Source organism: Gossypium arboreum, chromosome 8 (assembly GCF_025698485.1).
Source record: "Gossypium arboreum isolate Shixiya-1 chromosome 8, ASM2569848v2, whole genome shotgun sequence".
NCBI classification, from domain to species: domain Eukaryota; kingdom Viridiplantae; phylum Streptophyta; class Magnoliopsida; order Malvales; family Malvaceae; genus Gossypium; species Gossypium arboreum.
In genome coordinates this window covers 13,117,882-13,131,379 of record NC_069077.1, presented here as the reverse complement: position 1 = coordinate 13,131,379, position 13,498 = coordinate 13,117,882, and the positions used below count along the sequence as shown (strand labels likewise).

Below are 13,498 nucleotides of genomic sequence, written 5' to 3'. Positions count from 1 at the left end.
GTAGGTTTACTTCAGCTCCACAATCAGGAAATACTTCAAAAAGTTACTTTAGTTCTTTTATGAAATGCTTAATTGTTTTTAGTTATTTCTTTACAAGAATTCAAGGAGAAGCATAACAAATATTAGTATGAATATATGGTAGGGCAGTGAAATGCATGTTACTTAGTGACTGAATCATTTAAGAAGAATTTATCCATCATATGCAGTTCTGTTTGGTTTGAATTTATTTGTAAGGCCCTCAACAACGGGTTTGACAGTTGCTTAAATTTCTAATAAAAGTCTAATTCGGGTTCTATTTTTGGGTGTGGGGATGATGATCTTTGTTAGATATTATTAGTTCATGATCAACACCTTCCTTTATTCATATGGTAGATAAATTGCATTACTGGTTGCGTCCTGTGCATGAAGTAAGTTGTGTTCTTCTTAAACATTAATAACTTTGGAGGCTTATCTGAGGATGCTACAATAGGGAAGTCAGAGTTTTAATGTGATTAATGTGACTTAACTCTCATCATTTCTTTCTGTCTATGAAAACCACTTTTTTGAACCTTGAGATCAAACAAAATACGATCTACTCACAGGCATCTTGTGTAACAAGATTGAAGACAGCTTGCAGAGCCTTTAAAGTGCTCTATGTCATGGCTTAATACTGTGTTTACCATATGCTGGAATCCTACTGACCTGGTTGATGAAATGATGGCAAAAGTAGCCTATTTTTTAACATTCAAGGAAACAAATTCAAGTGAGGAAGTAAACCCAGTTCGATGAATGGAACGAACCCAACACAATATTCACACAACTCCCATTGTTTATAGTTTCTTATGGAGTTTGAGGATTGAGGAAGGCACCAACAACTTACAAAGCAAAGGATTTGGGTGTATGCTTGTGCTGTTTTGAAAGATTTGATTTTTGTTGTGCAGATGAATCTAACTGAACTCTGGTTCCTTTTGCTGTAAGCCTGAAACTGTACCAAAAATAAACTAATAAGAAATCCCATGTCTGCCTCTAAAAGAATACAATAGTGTATGTTTTTTCTAGAGTCTATATTTCATTCCATACAGAGGATGATGCTTTGCTTAATCTTTTTTCTTAATTTGTCATTTAGAAAAATGATTTATGTTATTATCTTCTTCTCTATCAAGCTCAATCGTTCTTGCTTTAAACACCCAAGCCCTCTTTAAATATTCTCTTTCTCTTTTCTTTTTTTTCTCGCCTTTTTTTTAGAAGTTACTTGCTGGGAGATACAAAGGTGAGAGATTTAGGTGTATGGTAGTGGAAGATACATGCACCATCCATGTTTTGCCCTTGATAGGGTAAAAGGACAAAAGATAGCGCCCAACTCCCAAACTTCAGAGCCTAATGCTTAGCTAAGGGCACTCACGAGATTTCCCTCTTTTCTCTTGTCGCATTAATGGATTACTTTGTTTTCTTTCAATACCATAAATCATCACAACAGATATCCTTCCATTTGTTTCCTAGACCATTAATCAAGTTATTAGTGTCCTATGTATGTAGGTCCTTTGATTGCTACAATCATGTAACATCCCAAATACCATCAGATTTTTCAGATGAAAAAACACAAACTTTCTTCCCAACATTATTATTTCATAAACTATTGGATAAGGTTTGTAATTTAAGTACTGAATATGAGAAATGAAAATGAAAATTCATATAATGACTTTTAGCAGATAACAAGTAAATAGCAGTGCTGGCAATATCTATAAAGAAACTGATAAAAGAAGACTCATAAAGTAGTTTGTTTTTCTTACTTGCATTGGGTAATTTGATTATGTGCTGCATTTGGAACACTTTTATCAATGTTTTGCTGCTTCTTCCCAAGTTATTCAGGTTTATTGCTGTAATACTAACCAAGGCTGCCTCAAGTAATTGCTAGTCAGCCCATGCAGTAAAACAGAGTGGTTATTAAAACTTTAACATTCAAAGATATTGATTAAATTATCTTTAAACTTTTAACATATTCAATATTTTACATTATAAATTACGACTCTCACTTTGGACTTGGGTTATTACTTTATTTTGCTAACAAATTTCAATTATTTTTCATTCTTGAATTGACAAAAATGCAGTCCCCACTCTCCATAATTATGAGACAATTGAAGAGATTGGTGGGAACTCAAAACCTTTGTATTTCATGCAACTTCTTAATTAATTGATTTTTTTATAATTCAGACCTCGTTGATTTCATGGGAATCATTTCCAAAGGCCTCGAATTGCATCATCTTGAGAAGTAATAAGTGTTAATTTAGAAATAGGTTTAAACTTTTGTCCTTGTTCAAAGTCTCAAACACATGCAATAGTTGAATATAATTTACGGCGAAATGATTTGAACTAATATGAATAAAGTTATTTCATTTTAACAAGAAGCCATTTTCATTAAAAATGAAATCCCCTGTTTTATGAGCTGCAAAAAAACGTTAAGAATTGTCACCCGCCAACAAACCAGAACCTTCCCCTTCTTACCACCCCACCCTTTATAAACATCACCTTTCTTTCACTTGTCCCAAAATTCAAATCATCTCTCTTTCTCTCTCTAACTTTCCCTCCTCTGTTTCTTACATGATCCAGCTATAAGCAAAGCAACAAGACTCTGTTTTTGCTCTGTTGTTTTACAATTCTGAACTCAAGCCATGGCAACTTCTGTTTGTCTGCTATACTTGTTTCTCTTTTCCACATGCTGCCTTACGGTTTCAATGTCAGAAACGCTACTTCTTCCTTTAACTCATGCATTCTCCAAAACCCATTTCACCACCCCACACCACCTCCTCAAAACCACCTCTGCTCGCTCCGCCGCCCGATTCCGCCACCGCCATAAGCAAGTTCCACTTCCTCTTTCCTCTGGTAGCGACTATACTCTTTCCTTCACTCTCGGCTCCCCTCCTTCCCCGCCTATTTCCCTTTACCTTGACACAGGCAGCGACGTTGTTTGGCTTCCTTGTTCTCCATTTGAATGCATCCTCTGCGAATCAAAAGCACCACCACTCTCTCCTCCACTTAACCTTTCCGCCTCAGCCACTGCTGTCCCATGCAAATCCTCCGCCTGCTCAGCTGCTCACTCTTCCCTCCCTTCCTCTGACCTTTGCGCCATGGCACGTTGTCCCCTCGACGCCATCGAAACCTCCGACTGCAACTCCTTCCCTTGCCCTCCTTTCTACTATGCCTACGGTGACGGCAGCTTAACCGCCCGTCTCTATAAAGACTCTTTAACTCTCCCAAACTCTCTCTCTGTTCAAAACTTTACTTTTGGTTGCGCCCACACCACCTTGGCTGAACCGGTTGCTGTCGCCGGCTTCGGTTTCGGCCGGCTCTCTTTGCCGGCTCAGCTTTCCTCCGTGTCTCCTCAACTTGGCAACAGATTCTCCTACTGTCTAGTTTCTCATTCGTTCGATTCTGACAAAGTTAGGCGACCAAGTCCACTGATTCTTGGTCGGAACGAGGAAAAAGAAAAGCAGTTTGGTAATGAGATTGTTGAGTTTGTCTACACCGACATGCTTCACAATCCTAAACATCCTTATTTTTATTCTGTTGGGTTGGAGGGAATCTCTGTCGGGAAGAGGAATATTCCGGCGCCGGTGAATTTGAAGAAGGTTGATAGGAGAGGAAGCGGAGGGGTGGTGGTGGATTCAGGAACAACGTTCACGATGTTACCGTCGAATTTATATTACTCAGTGGTGAATGAGTTCGATCACCGAGTCGGACGATTTAACGAGCGGGCGAGTGCGGTAGAAGAAACAACGGGGCTAGGTCCGTGTTATTACAATGACAAGGTAGCCAAAGTGCCTGTAATTAGATTGCATTTCGTGGGGAATGGATCCCGTGTGGTGTTGCCTAGGAGGAATTACTTTTATGAGTTTTTAGACGGTGGTGATGGGATTGGGAAGAAGAGGAACGTGGGATGTTTGATGTTGATGAACGGTGGTGATGAAGAGGAGTTGAGTGGTGGACCAGGGGCCACTCTAGGGAATTATCAGCAGCAAGGATTCGAAGTGGTTTATGATTTGGAGAAAAGGAAGATTGGATTTGCAAGGAGAAAGTGTTCTTCTTTGTGGGATAGCTTGAAAAATTAAGTTTACTTTTGGGTAAAAATCAGTGAATTGTTTTTCGTTTTTTTCCCTGTGGTTTATATTATTATATGCACTTCAATTTTTGCTTTATAAACTCTACTACCATCCTGTATATTTAAATATTGATGAAGCAAATATTGAAGTGCAAGGAAAATAAAATGTAAATGTTTGTGCATATCGGAGACTGAAAATAAAATAATAATACATCCCATTTTACTAAGTGTTTTGGTTGGTTGAGATTGCTGCAAATATGTTATAACCCAAAAACCCCACTTTGGGGGACGCCATAAATACTTGAATAAAGATGTAGGAAATAGTTTTACCAGTCAGCAGAGTTTTGATGGTTAGATTGGGGGGCTAGGGATGTGGACCAGAGATTGATCCTTATCTACACTGCAGCTTCGTATCAAATATCTAACTCGGGATATGTTTGCACTGCTGAGAGATAACCAAGGCCGGGGGTTCTACATACAAAAAATCTTCACATTTTGATTTTGCTCATGTTGCTGCTACACTGATTGTAAAAAGTTTGTGATTCTCCTATTCTTTGAACAAAATGTATACAAATTGTTGTCTTGTAATTTTATTTACATTTTATAACTCTTTTTTTTTGCTCTTTATAAATTGATACTTGGAATGGAGTTAGGTGTAAAAGGCACCAATTACTTTCCCTAATTCCCACTTCGTCTGTATTTTGTGAGAGTGGTTCCAGCCTTGGACTTGAATACTTTTTGACCCGAATTTAAGGTGGCAAAAGAAGGAAGGGTACCACAAAGTATCTGCCAAGCTCAGCATGGCGTAACCCTTCAGCCACGAAATGAATAAAGTGGGTTTTGGCAGGAGTCGATATCAGTCTTTCTCTGACAATTCCCCCCCCCCCCCAACCCCATAATGTGATTTTCTATTGGCGCTGATTTTATCCGATGTACCCTGTCCCATCAACGCAATGCATGCATATGCTTGGACTTGGTCCTTCTTGCTACATGATTCTCCATGTTTTGGACGTATGAAAGTTAAAGGACAACGATATATTTCTTTTAGATTTAAATTAAGTTCCGTTGAAATATACGTAAAAGTTTTTTAAGTTCCGTTGAAATATATGTAAAAGTTTTTTAAAAAATTATTTGCAGCTGTTTCCTATATTTATTTCATATAAGATAAGATAGTCAACTTAAAAAAAAATTCATTCAACATAAAATTATCCTCTTATACTCGTAAAATATCTTATCAATTTTTTTAAAAAATGTTTTACAAATTGATAAGGCTCTATTTATTATAATACTTCCATACTCGACCCAAATATCGGGTCAAAGCACTAAGGTGTTACATTCTCTACTACAATCTTCACTTATCAAATATTTTTATAAATTTTCATAACTTATCAATTTAGTCCATTTTTGTCATAAAAGTTTAATATTCACAAATTAATCATATTAAATTATTTTTCTTTTTCGTTACACTTTAATCACATAATTTATCTCAATATCTTATTTCACATATCAAATTTCGTGTATTTCACTTCTATTATTTTATCCACATATTTTCTCAAGTTTAACAATTTAGTCTTTATCATCGTAAAATTTCATATTTTTCCACAATTTCACTTTCACAACACGTTATGCATATTTTATCATCTCATAACACATTCATCAAACTTTTATCATAATTTCTGATTCACATATTAAATTGTTTCGCACTTAAACTTTTGTACATTTTTCAATTTAGTCTTTATTGCCATGTAATTACTTTTCACCATATAATCACTTTAATCAAATAATTCATTATAATATCTTATTTCATATAACAAATTTTCATGCATATTACTTCTCTTATTTCAATTATAAATTTCACAAAATTTACAATTTAATCCTTAACATCATGAAGATTCATTATTTGCTATAATTTCACCTTAGCATCACTTTGTGATCATCTCACTATTTCATTTAAATTCTTTATCATAAATCTCAAATGTATTGTTTCCATTATAAATGTAGTATTAATTGAACTAAGGCTAAGGAAAGGGTTAGAAATTTATTAAGTACTTAAGGTCTGCGAATACGCCCTTCAGCGAGACCCTGATTAAGGCAACATCGGAGGTTTAATAGACTCTTCGATAGAGTATACGCCGCCCCAAAAATAGATGAAAATAGTGAGTCGTATTGTTAAACCCCTAGTTTGATAGGAACGATAAATATATTGTTATCTTATTCTCTGATTAAAGAATTTAGTTGACCTAATGAGGACTAGTCAGGATTGAACAAAGTTTTTGAAAATGAAAGGACATGCATTTAAGATAAAAGAGAAAACTATTAGTTACGGGTAACGAAGGAAAGTTAGTGGAAGGAAATAAGCTTGCCCACTAAGTTTCCTATTCATGTGCACTTATATAAAGCCAACCTTAGCTTCCTAAACAAATTCTATACTTTCTTTGGCACTTCATACTTCTTTTCAACAATTCTCTCTGCATTTTCTAGGAAAACGTTAGAGCCAAGGCCTGTTTGAAAGATTAAAGTTCATTGTAATCAGCTAACTTCACCTTTGTGAGACCTGGTAAAAATGATTAAGCCCTAACTGTTTTCGTGATTATTTATAGGGCCCTAGGGCTTCATGCTTTAGGGACAGATTAAAGATTAAAGGAAGGAAACTTCCAAATTCTGGGTTTCTTGATTAAGTGTTCTTGAAAGCTTGTTTAGTTCTTCTAAAAAACATGATTTGATAAGTTAACTATTTATGTTATAGCTCAAGAAACTCCCAAAAGCTCTCTAGACAAGGGCAAGTCACCTACTGTTTAGTCTTTACTTCATCTTTTAGTGTGTTCCTTCATACCACATATGTGTAATGTACAAGTCTGGTTCAAAGTAAGTTTACCTGTTTGGTGAAAAGTCTTGTAACACCCCCAGCCAATGTCTGTCGCTGAAATAGGACTACGAAACATTATCGAATAAAAGTAACCTAAAATTATTCATTGTTAAACATTTCAATAAACATAACATAATCCATTAATATACATGCCTATCGTCCCTTATTCGAGCCCTCGAGGTCTTAGAATCACTTTAGAAATGATTCGGGACTAAATCGGGAACAATTGAAACATTGAAAAAAAAGTTAGAAAAATTCAAACTGTGGGGGTCACACGGCTAAGACATATGCCCGTGTCTCAGGTCGTGTAACATTCAAAATAGGGACACACGGTCGTGTCTCAGCTCATGTAACTCTCTTACTTGGGTCATACGGCCAAGCCATACGCTTGTGTGTCAAGTCGTGTAACACTCGAAATGGCCTCACACACTTGTGTGCTAGGTCATGTAACTGCCTGATTTACAACCTTTAAAGCCTACAGGGGACACATGGCCGTGTCACATGACCGTGTGTCACATACGGCTGAGACACATGCTGTGTCTTAGGCCGTGTGGACAAGTAATTGGCCAAAATCAAGTCATTTCTTTCACCTATTCAAACATGTACCTACAAACCATTTGGATATATAACCAAGACCTTAAAACATGTCCAAATATACATAAAATGACCAAATCCCTATACCAATATTCCATACAACCAATATGCCAATAAGGCACCTCAAATACAATCCATCAAACCTATCTGAACATATGCTTACTTGGCTATTCATCAACCTTACACATTTAACTTATTTCAACTCAAAACATACCTTAATTAACCACATTGAAAATACACCATCACATACCAAATTGGTCATTCAAAACATGTATCATCTTGGACATAATAACACCAACCATCAAGGCACCAAAATACCATAAGTACATCAACTATAATAACACTTATACATGCAAAAAAAAAAAAAGAACTAGATTATTAAACACAAGTCCATCTATACATGCCATGTAACGGCCTAATTTTCAGTGGTGTCGGAAATGGTGATTTGAGATCACTAAATTCGGCAAATAAGATTGAACAAGATAGTAATTTAATATTTATGAGTCAAGTAAGAATTTAGAAGAATTTGTGAAATGGTGAAATTAGTGAATTAAAAGAATTTATTAGGTCAAACGGGTCAAAAATGAGGTATCGAGACCTCAAAGTTGAAAATCGAGCTATAAATATTTTTATAAATATTTATGGAGTGTCATTGAGTTAGTATTAAAGTTTCGTTAGAAAATTTTAACGTTTGGATGGCTAATTAATTGAAAAGGATTAAATTGAAAATAGCACAAAATTTGTTAAATTGTGAGTAAATAGCTTAAGTATTTAAAAAGATGGATTTAAAGAGCAATTAGACCCAAAGGTTAATGGCTGGACGGTTTGGGTATGAAATAAGCAAGAAAACAATGTGAACAAGGGCAAAATTGGAAATAGATAAAAGTTAATAGTTAAATAATGATGTAATTGAAAAATCTAGACATTTTCTTCATAATTTCTCAGCCAAAACACCATAGAAGGTCTGGAGAAAGCTGGTTTTTCATATTTTTACATCATGTGAGTCTAATTCTTGCTTTTTCTTGATAATTTTATGTTTTTATGACTTTTACAATTAGGTCCACTTGTAGAATTCATTAGTTTTTGATTTTATGGGTGAAATTGGAAGTTACCCTGGATGGATAAGGGAATTTTATGATGAATTATTATGAAATTTAAGTTCTAATTTCATATTAAGGTGGTTTTATTAAGTGATTTTGATAGGAAATGATATTTAGGACCTAATTGTGAAAAAGTTGTGAATTGAAGGTTGCTGTTGAAATTCAGAATATAAAAGGTTTTGAAATAGTTTATAATGATAAAATAAAGTGTTAATTGAGAAAAATTAGTTCAATTGATGGGTGAATTGAGTAGGGACTAAATTGTGAAAACTCAGTAAATTTTGGGGTAAAAGTGCAATTTCGAAATTTGAACAGCATAAATTGTGAAGTGAAATAGAAATCAAATAAATGCTAATGAGTAGAAATATTTTATATTATAGATCAAGAATTCAAAGAAGAACGAGGAAAAGAAAAAGTTGTGGAATAGTCCCAAAATTTCAATATCTTCTACAAATTAGCCGGGTAAGTTCATATGGTTGAAATTAGATGTTTATTTGTGAATGATTGAAGTATATAATGTGTTATTATATACGAATTTGTTGTGGGATTGTGTAGATTTTGTTAATGAAAGAATAAATGTGGAAATGCAAATTAGGAAAAACGCAGGATTGAGTACGTTCGTATCGTGACGTGTGATGAATTGACGGATAAGACCATGGTTGTTCCATGGCAAAGTGTGAAATGTAGGTATGGTATCATCCATACTGAGTTGTGAAATGTAGGTATGGTATTATCCATACTGAGCTGTGAAATGTAGGTATGGTATTATCAAATCCATACTGAGTTAAGAAATGTAGGTATGGCATTTCCCATACCGAAGTTAAAAAATGTAGGTATGGTATTTCAATGAGGAAAACCATACTGAGTTGTGAATCGTGGCATTGAGCAACGACGTACTCAATTTCGTAAGCCGTTTCCTAATTTGATTATAAGAAATAAAGAGAAGTGATCCAAATGAAAGAGATTGAGTAGTTGTTCTTGTTGAGCTCAACTATGTGAATTATTATAACAATGGTTGTGAATCGCAGGAAACTTTAGTAAATGTTTTGGTATTGTTTGGAAATATTATGTTTGGTAAGCATTACTTTTAACCTATGAACTTACTAAGCTTCAATAAGCTTACTTGTGTGTGTTTAATATTTTTATGTAGATTGACTTGAAGTGAAGTGGGTAGATCGGATCAACACAACAAAGCACACTATCCGATCAATTCGGTAGCTTTTGTTTTATGTTTGAAGATTTATATGGCATGTATAGAGTTTGAATGAATTGAAGTAAAGATGTTATAAACTAGTTAACAATATTTGTACTAAAATAGTTTTCGGTAAGTAGCAGTAGTTTGACTTTGAAAAATCACTAAAAATAGTAGAAATAGAATTAAATAATGAATAAATTATGGAATCGAATCTCGATGAGTCTATTTTCATATGGAAGAAGCAAAACAGGTATATGAGCTATATTTTATGAGATGTTTAAATTTTTGTGAAACAGGGCCAGAGCAATTTCTGGATCCCTGTTCTGACTTTGGAAATTCACCATAAATTTTACAAAGATAATTAGAAGTCATACTTTATATGTACAGATTCCTTATTGAGTCTAGTTTTATTAGAGACAAACGGCATAGTCATTGAAGCTCTGTACAGAGAGATATCTGATTCGTAATACACAAAGGTCAGAGTAGTCAAACCCTGAAACAGGGAGATTTTAAATAATAAACTGTACTAATTGGCTTGACCAAAATTCTAGAAAAAATTGGTAAGTAGATATATGAGTATAAATTCAGAGAAAATTTACGGATTTGGATTTCGAGTTTTATAACTCGAGATATGAATTATTTAGCAACTATGACACAGTTGGACAGCTTGTCTGGAAAGTGTGATATAAATTGTTTGAATTTGTTTAAGTGCTCAAATAAGTTTAGTAATGCCTCATGCTCGACTCCGGCGACGGTCTCGGGTAAAGGGGGCGTTACATTTATTGGTATCAGAGCTTCGGTTCAGCCGATTCTCGGAATATGTATGATGTGAAAAGTATCTAGAATTACATGCCATATAAATCTGTGATAGTGTGCTGTGTATGATCCGATCTAATCCTTGTTTTTATTATAGATTATCTTCGATTTGAAAAGATGTCGATAGACCGAACAAACCGAGCAAGAAGAAGTTAATAGCAGAGTACAAACCTCTGAACAAGGAACAAGTAGTGAAGCTCCAATTTCATTGATGCGAGAACAAGAACTCAAAAATATGATTTATGGATTCATGAATCAGTGGTATAATGAGAATGTGCGAGAAAGAAATCAGACTCCGCAACCTTCTCCCCCTATCTCAACATCTGTAGTACCCCCGGTTGCTCCTCCACCTCCACCTCCTCCGATAACTGAATCTAGCAAAAGAACACCAATTGAAAAACTCAGAAAGTTTGGAGCTGAAGAATTTCGAGGGAGATCGGACGATGATCCGGTTAAAGTAGAGTATTGGTTAAAGAGTTTGGAGAGAGTTTTTAAACAGATGATGTGTTCTCCGGAGGATTATTTGGGATGTGCAATTTCGCTATTGAAAGAAGAAGCGTATAATTGGTGGGAAACCATTGAGGCAGTGGTACTGCAGATAAACTTACAGGAATTCTTCCAAAACGAATTTAAGAAGAAGTATGTGGGAAAGAGATATTTAGATAAGAAGAAGAGAATTTCTTGATCTTCGACAAGGGAATAAAACAGTGGCGAATATGAAAGAGAATTTATCTCAAGAGATATGCTCGGGATGTTGTACCGACAGAGGAAGAAATGTGCATTAGATTTGAAGAAGGGCTTAATGATGAAATCGAATGATGATTGGAGGTACAGAGATTCGGAATTTGTGATTTCGTCGATCGAGCTCAAAAGATGGAAGAAGTGTATAACGAGAAAGATGCAAAGAGAAAGAAGAGGTAAAGAGGTATACAAAAGAAGTTTCTCTAGACCAACTTCGACTTTTTCGCCAAAAGTTCGAAATGATTCGGTCGACCTGTTATAATCCCGAACGATCGAATAACAAGAAACGACTCAACAAGATGTCGGAGTAACTAAGAAACCAGCAGCTAGTGTTAGTAGTGTGCAAAATATTCCGAGACTTAGATGTAAAAATTGTGGTAGATTTCATATTGGTGAGTGTTGGGGAAGAGCCGAGCTTGCTATAAATGTGGTGGAACTGATCATTTTATTCGAACTGTCCTCAATTATTAAAAGAAGATAGAGAACAAGGGAGAAGCAAGCAAATACTCCTCGAAAGGTAAACGTTCAGTCAAAGTAGTGCTACTGGACTGTTCATTCGGAACGAGAGATCTGCAGCCCGATCGAGACAAGAGTACCTGACGTACATATGCTATCCGCAAGGGAAGAAGCTTCGCTCCGGATGTGATAGCTGGTAATTTCTATCTTTTGATGATTCTGTATGCTTTAATTGATCCCGGATCTACACATTCATATATTTGCACCGCATTAGTGTCGAAAAGAAAATGATTATTGAGTCCATCGACCTTGAATTGCAAGTCACTAATCCACTAGGGCAAAGTGTGTTGGTTAATTTAATATGTCGGAATTGTCCACTGAAAATACAAGGTCGTGAATTCTCTCATTGATTTAATGTTGTTACCTTTCCGAGAATTTGATGTTATTCTTGGAATGGATTGGTTGATTGAACACGATGCCATAGTGAATTGTAGAGAAAACGGATTGATTTAAAATGTCGATGGGAAATAGTTTCATTGAGTTTGGGGATAAAAAGAATGATGTCGATTATTTCACCTTTTACTCGAAAATTGATTCGGAAAGGTAATAAAGCATTTCTAGCTTATATTCTTGATACTCGGGGTTCTGAATTGAAGATGGAACAATTGTCAGTTGTTAATGAGTTTACTGATGTGTTTCCTGAGGAATTATCTGGTTTACCCCCAGATCGTGAGGTTGAATTCACAATTGATGTAATTTCGCATGCACTCCAATATCAATAACACCGTATAGAATGGCACCAGATGAGTTAAAAGAGTTGAAGACACAGTTGCAAGAGTTATTGGATAAAGGGTTCATCAGACCGAGTACATCACCTTGGGGTGCACCTGTCTTATTTGTGAAAAAGAAAGATGGTTCGTTGCGATTGTGTATTGATTACAGGCAGTTGAATAAGGTAACAATTAAAAATAAATATCCATTACCTCGTATCGATGATTTGTTTGATCAAGCGAAAGGTGCTGCAGTTGTTCTCAAAAATAGACCTTAGATCCGGGTATTATCATTTGAAGGTTAAAGAGTGTGATGTGCCAAAGACTGCTTTTCGAACTCGGTATGGTCACTACGAATTTTTGGTAATGCCTTTTGGTTTAACGAATGTCCCTGCTGCATTTATGGATTTAATGAATCGAATTTTTCAGTCTTATTTGGATAGATTTGTGGTGGTATTTATTGATGACATATTGGTCTATTCAAAGACGAGAATCCGAACATGCACAAGACTTGAGAATTGTACTACGACTTTGAGAGAAAAACAGTTATATCTGAAATTTAGTAAATGTGAGTTTTGGCTTCATGAGGTTGGATTTCGGGTCATATTATATCAGTGAAGGAATTCGTGTGGATCCAAGTAAAGTTTGGCGGTGGTGAATTGGAAAACACCAAGAATGTAACTGAAGTGCGAAGTTTTCGGGATTAGTAGGATACTATCGCCGTTTTGTAAAGAATTTTTCCATGATTGCTTCACCAATGACTAGTTTATTACGTAAGAATGTTGAGTTTATGTGGTCTCGATGAATGTCGCAGAGCTTTGATCGATTAAAGAAAATGTTAATGAAGCTCCGGTCTTAACTCAACCGTAATCGTATACCGTATGT

The 13,498-nt window shown here is 35.4% G+C and overlaps 1 protein-coding gene across 1 annotated transcript; it reads left to right on the top strand.

Annotated features, from left to right (window-relative positions):
• The first annotated feature begins 2,359 nt into the window (after nucleotides 1–2,359).
• On the top strand, nucleotides 2,360–4,302 carry LOC108467437 (probable aspartyl protease At4g16563). The gene has a single exon (XM_017768047.2). It carries the CDS (start codon nucleotides 2,649–2,651, stop codon nucleotides 4,083–4,085), a length of 1,437 nt encoding a protein of 478 aa, XP_017623536.1. The 5' UTR covers nucleotides 2,360–2,648; the 3' UTR covers nucleotides 4,086–4,302.
• Nucleotides 4,303–13,498: the final 9,196 nt, after the last annotated feature.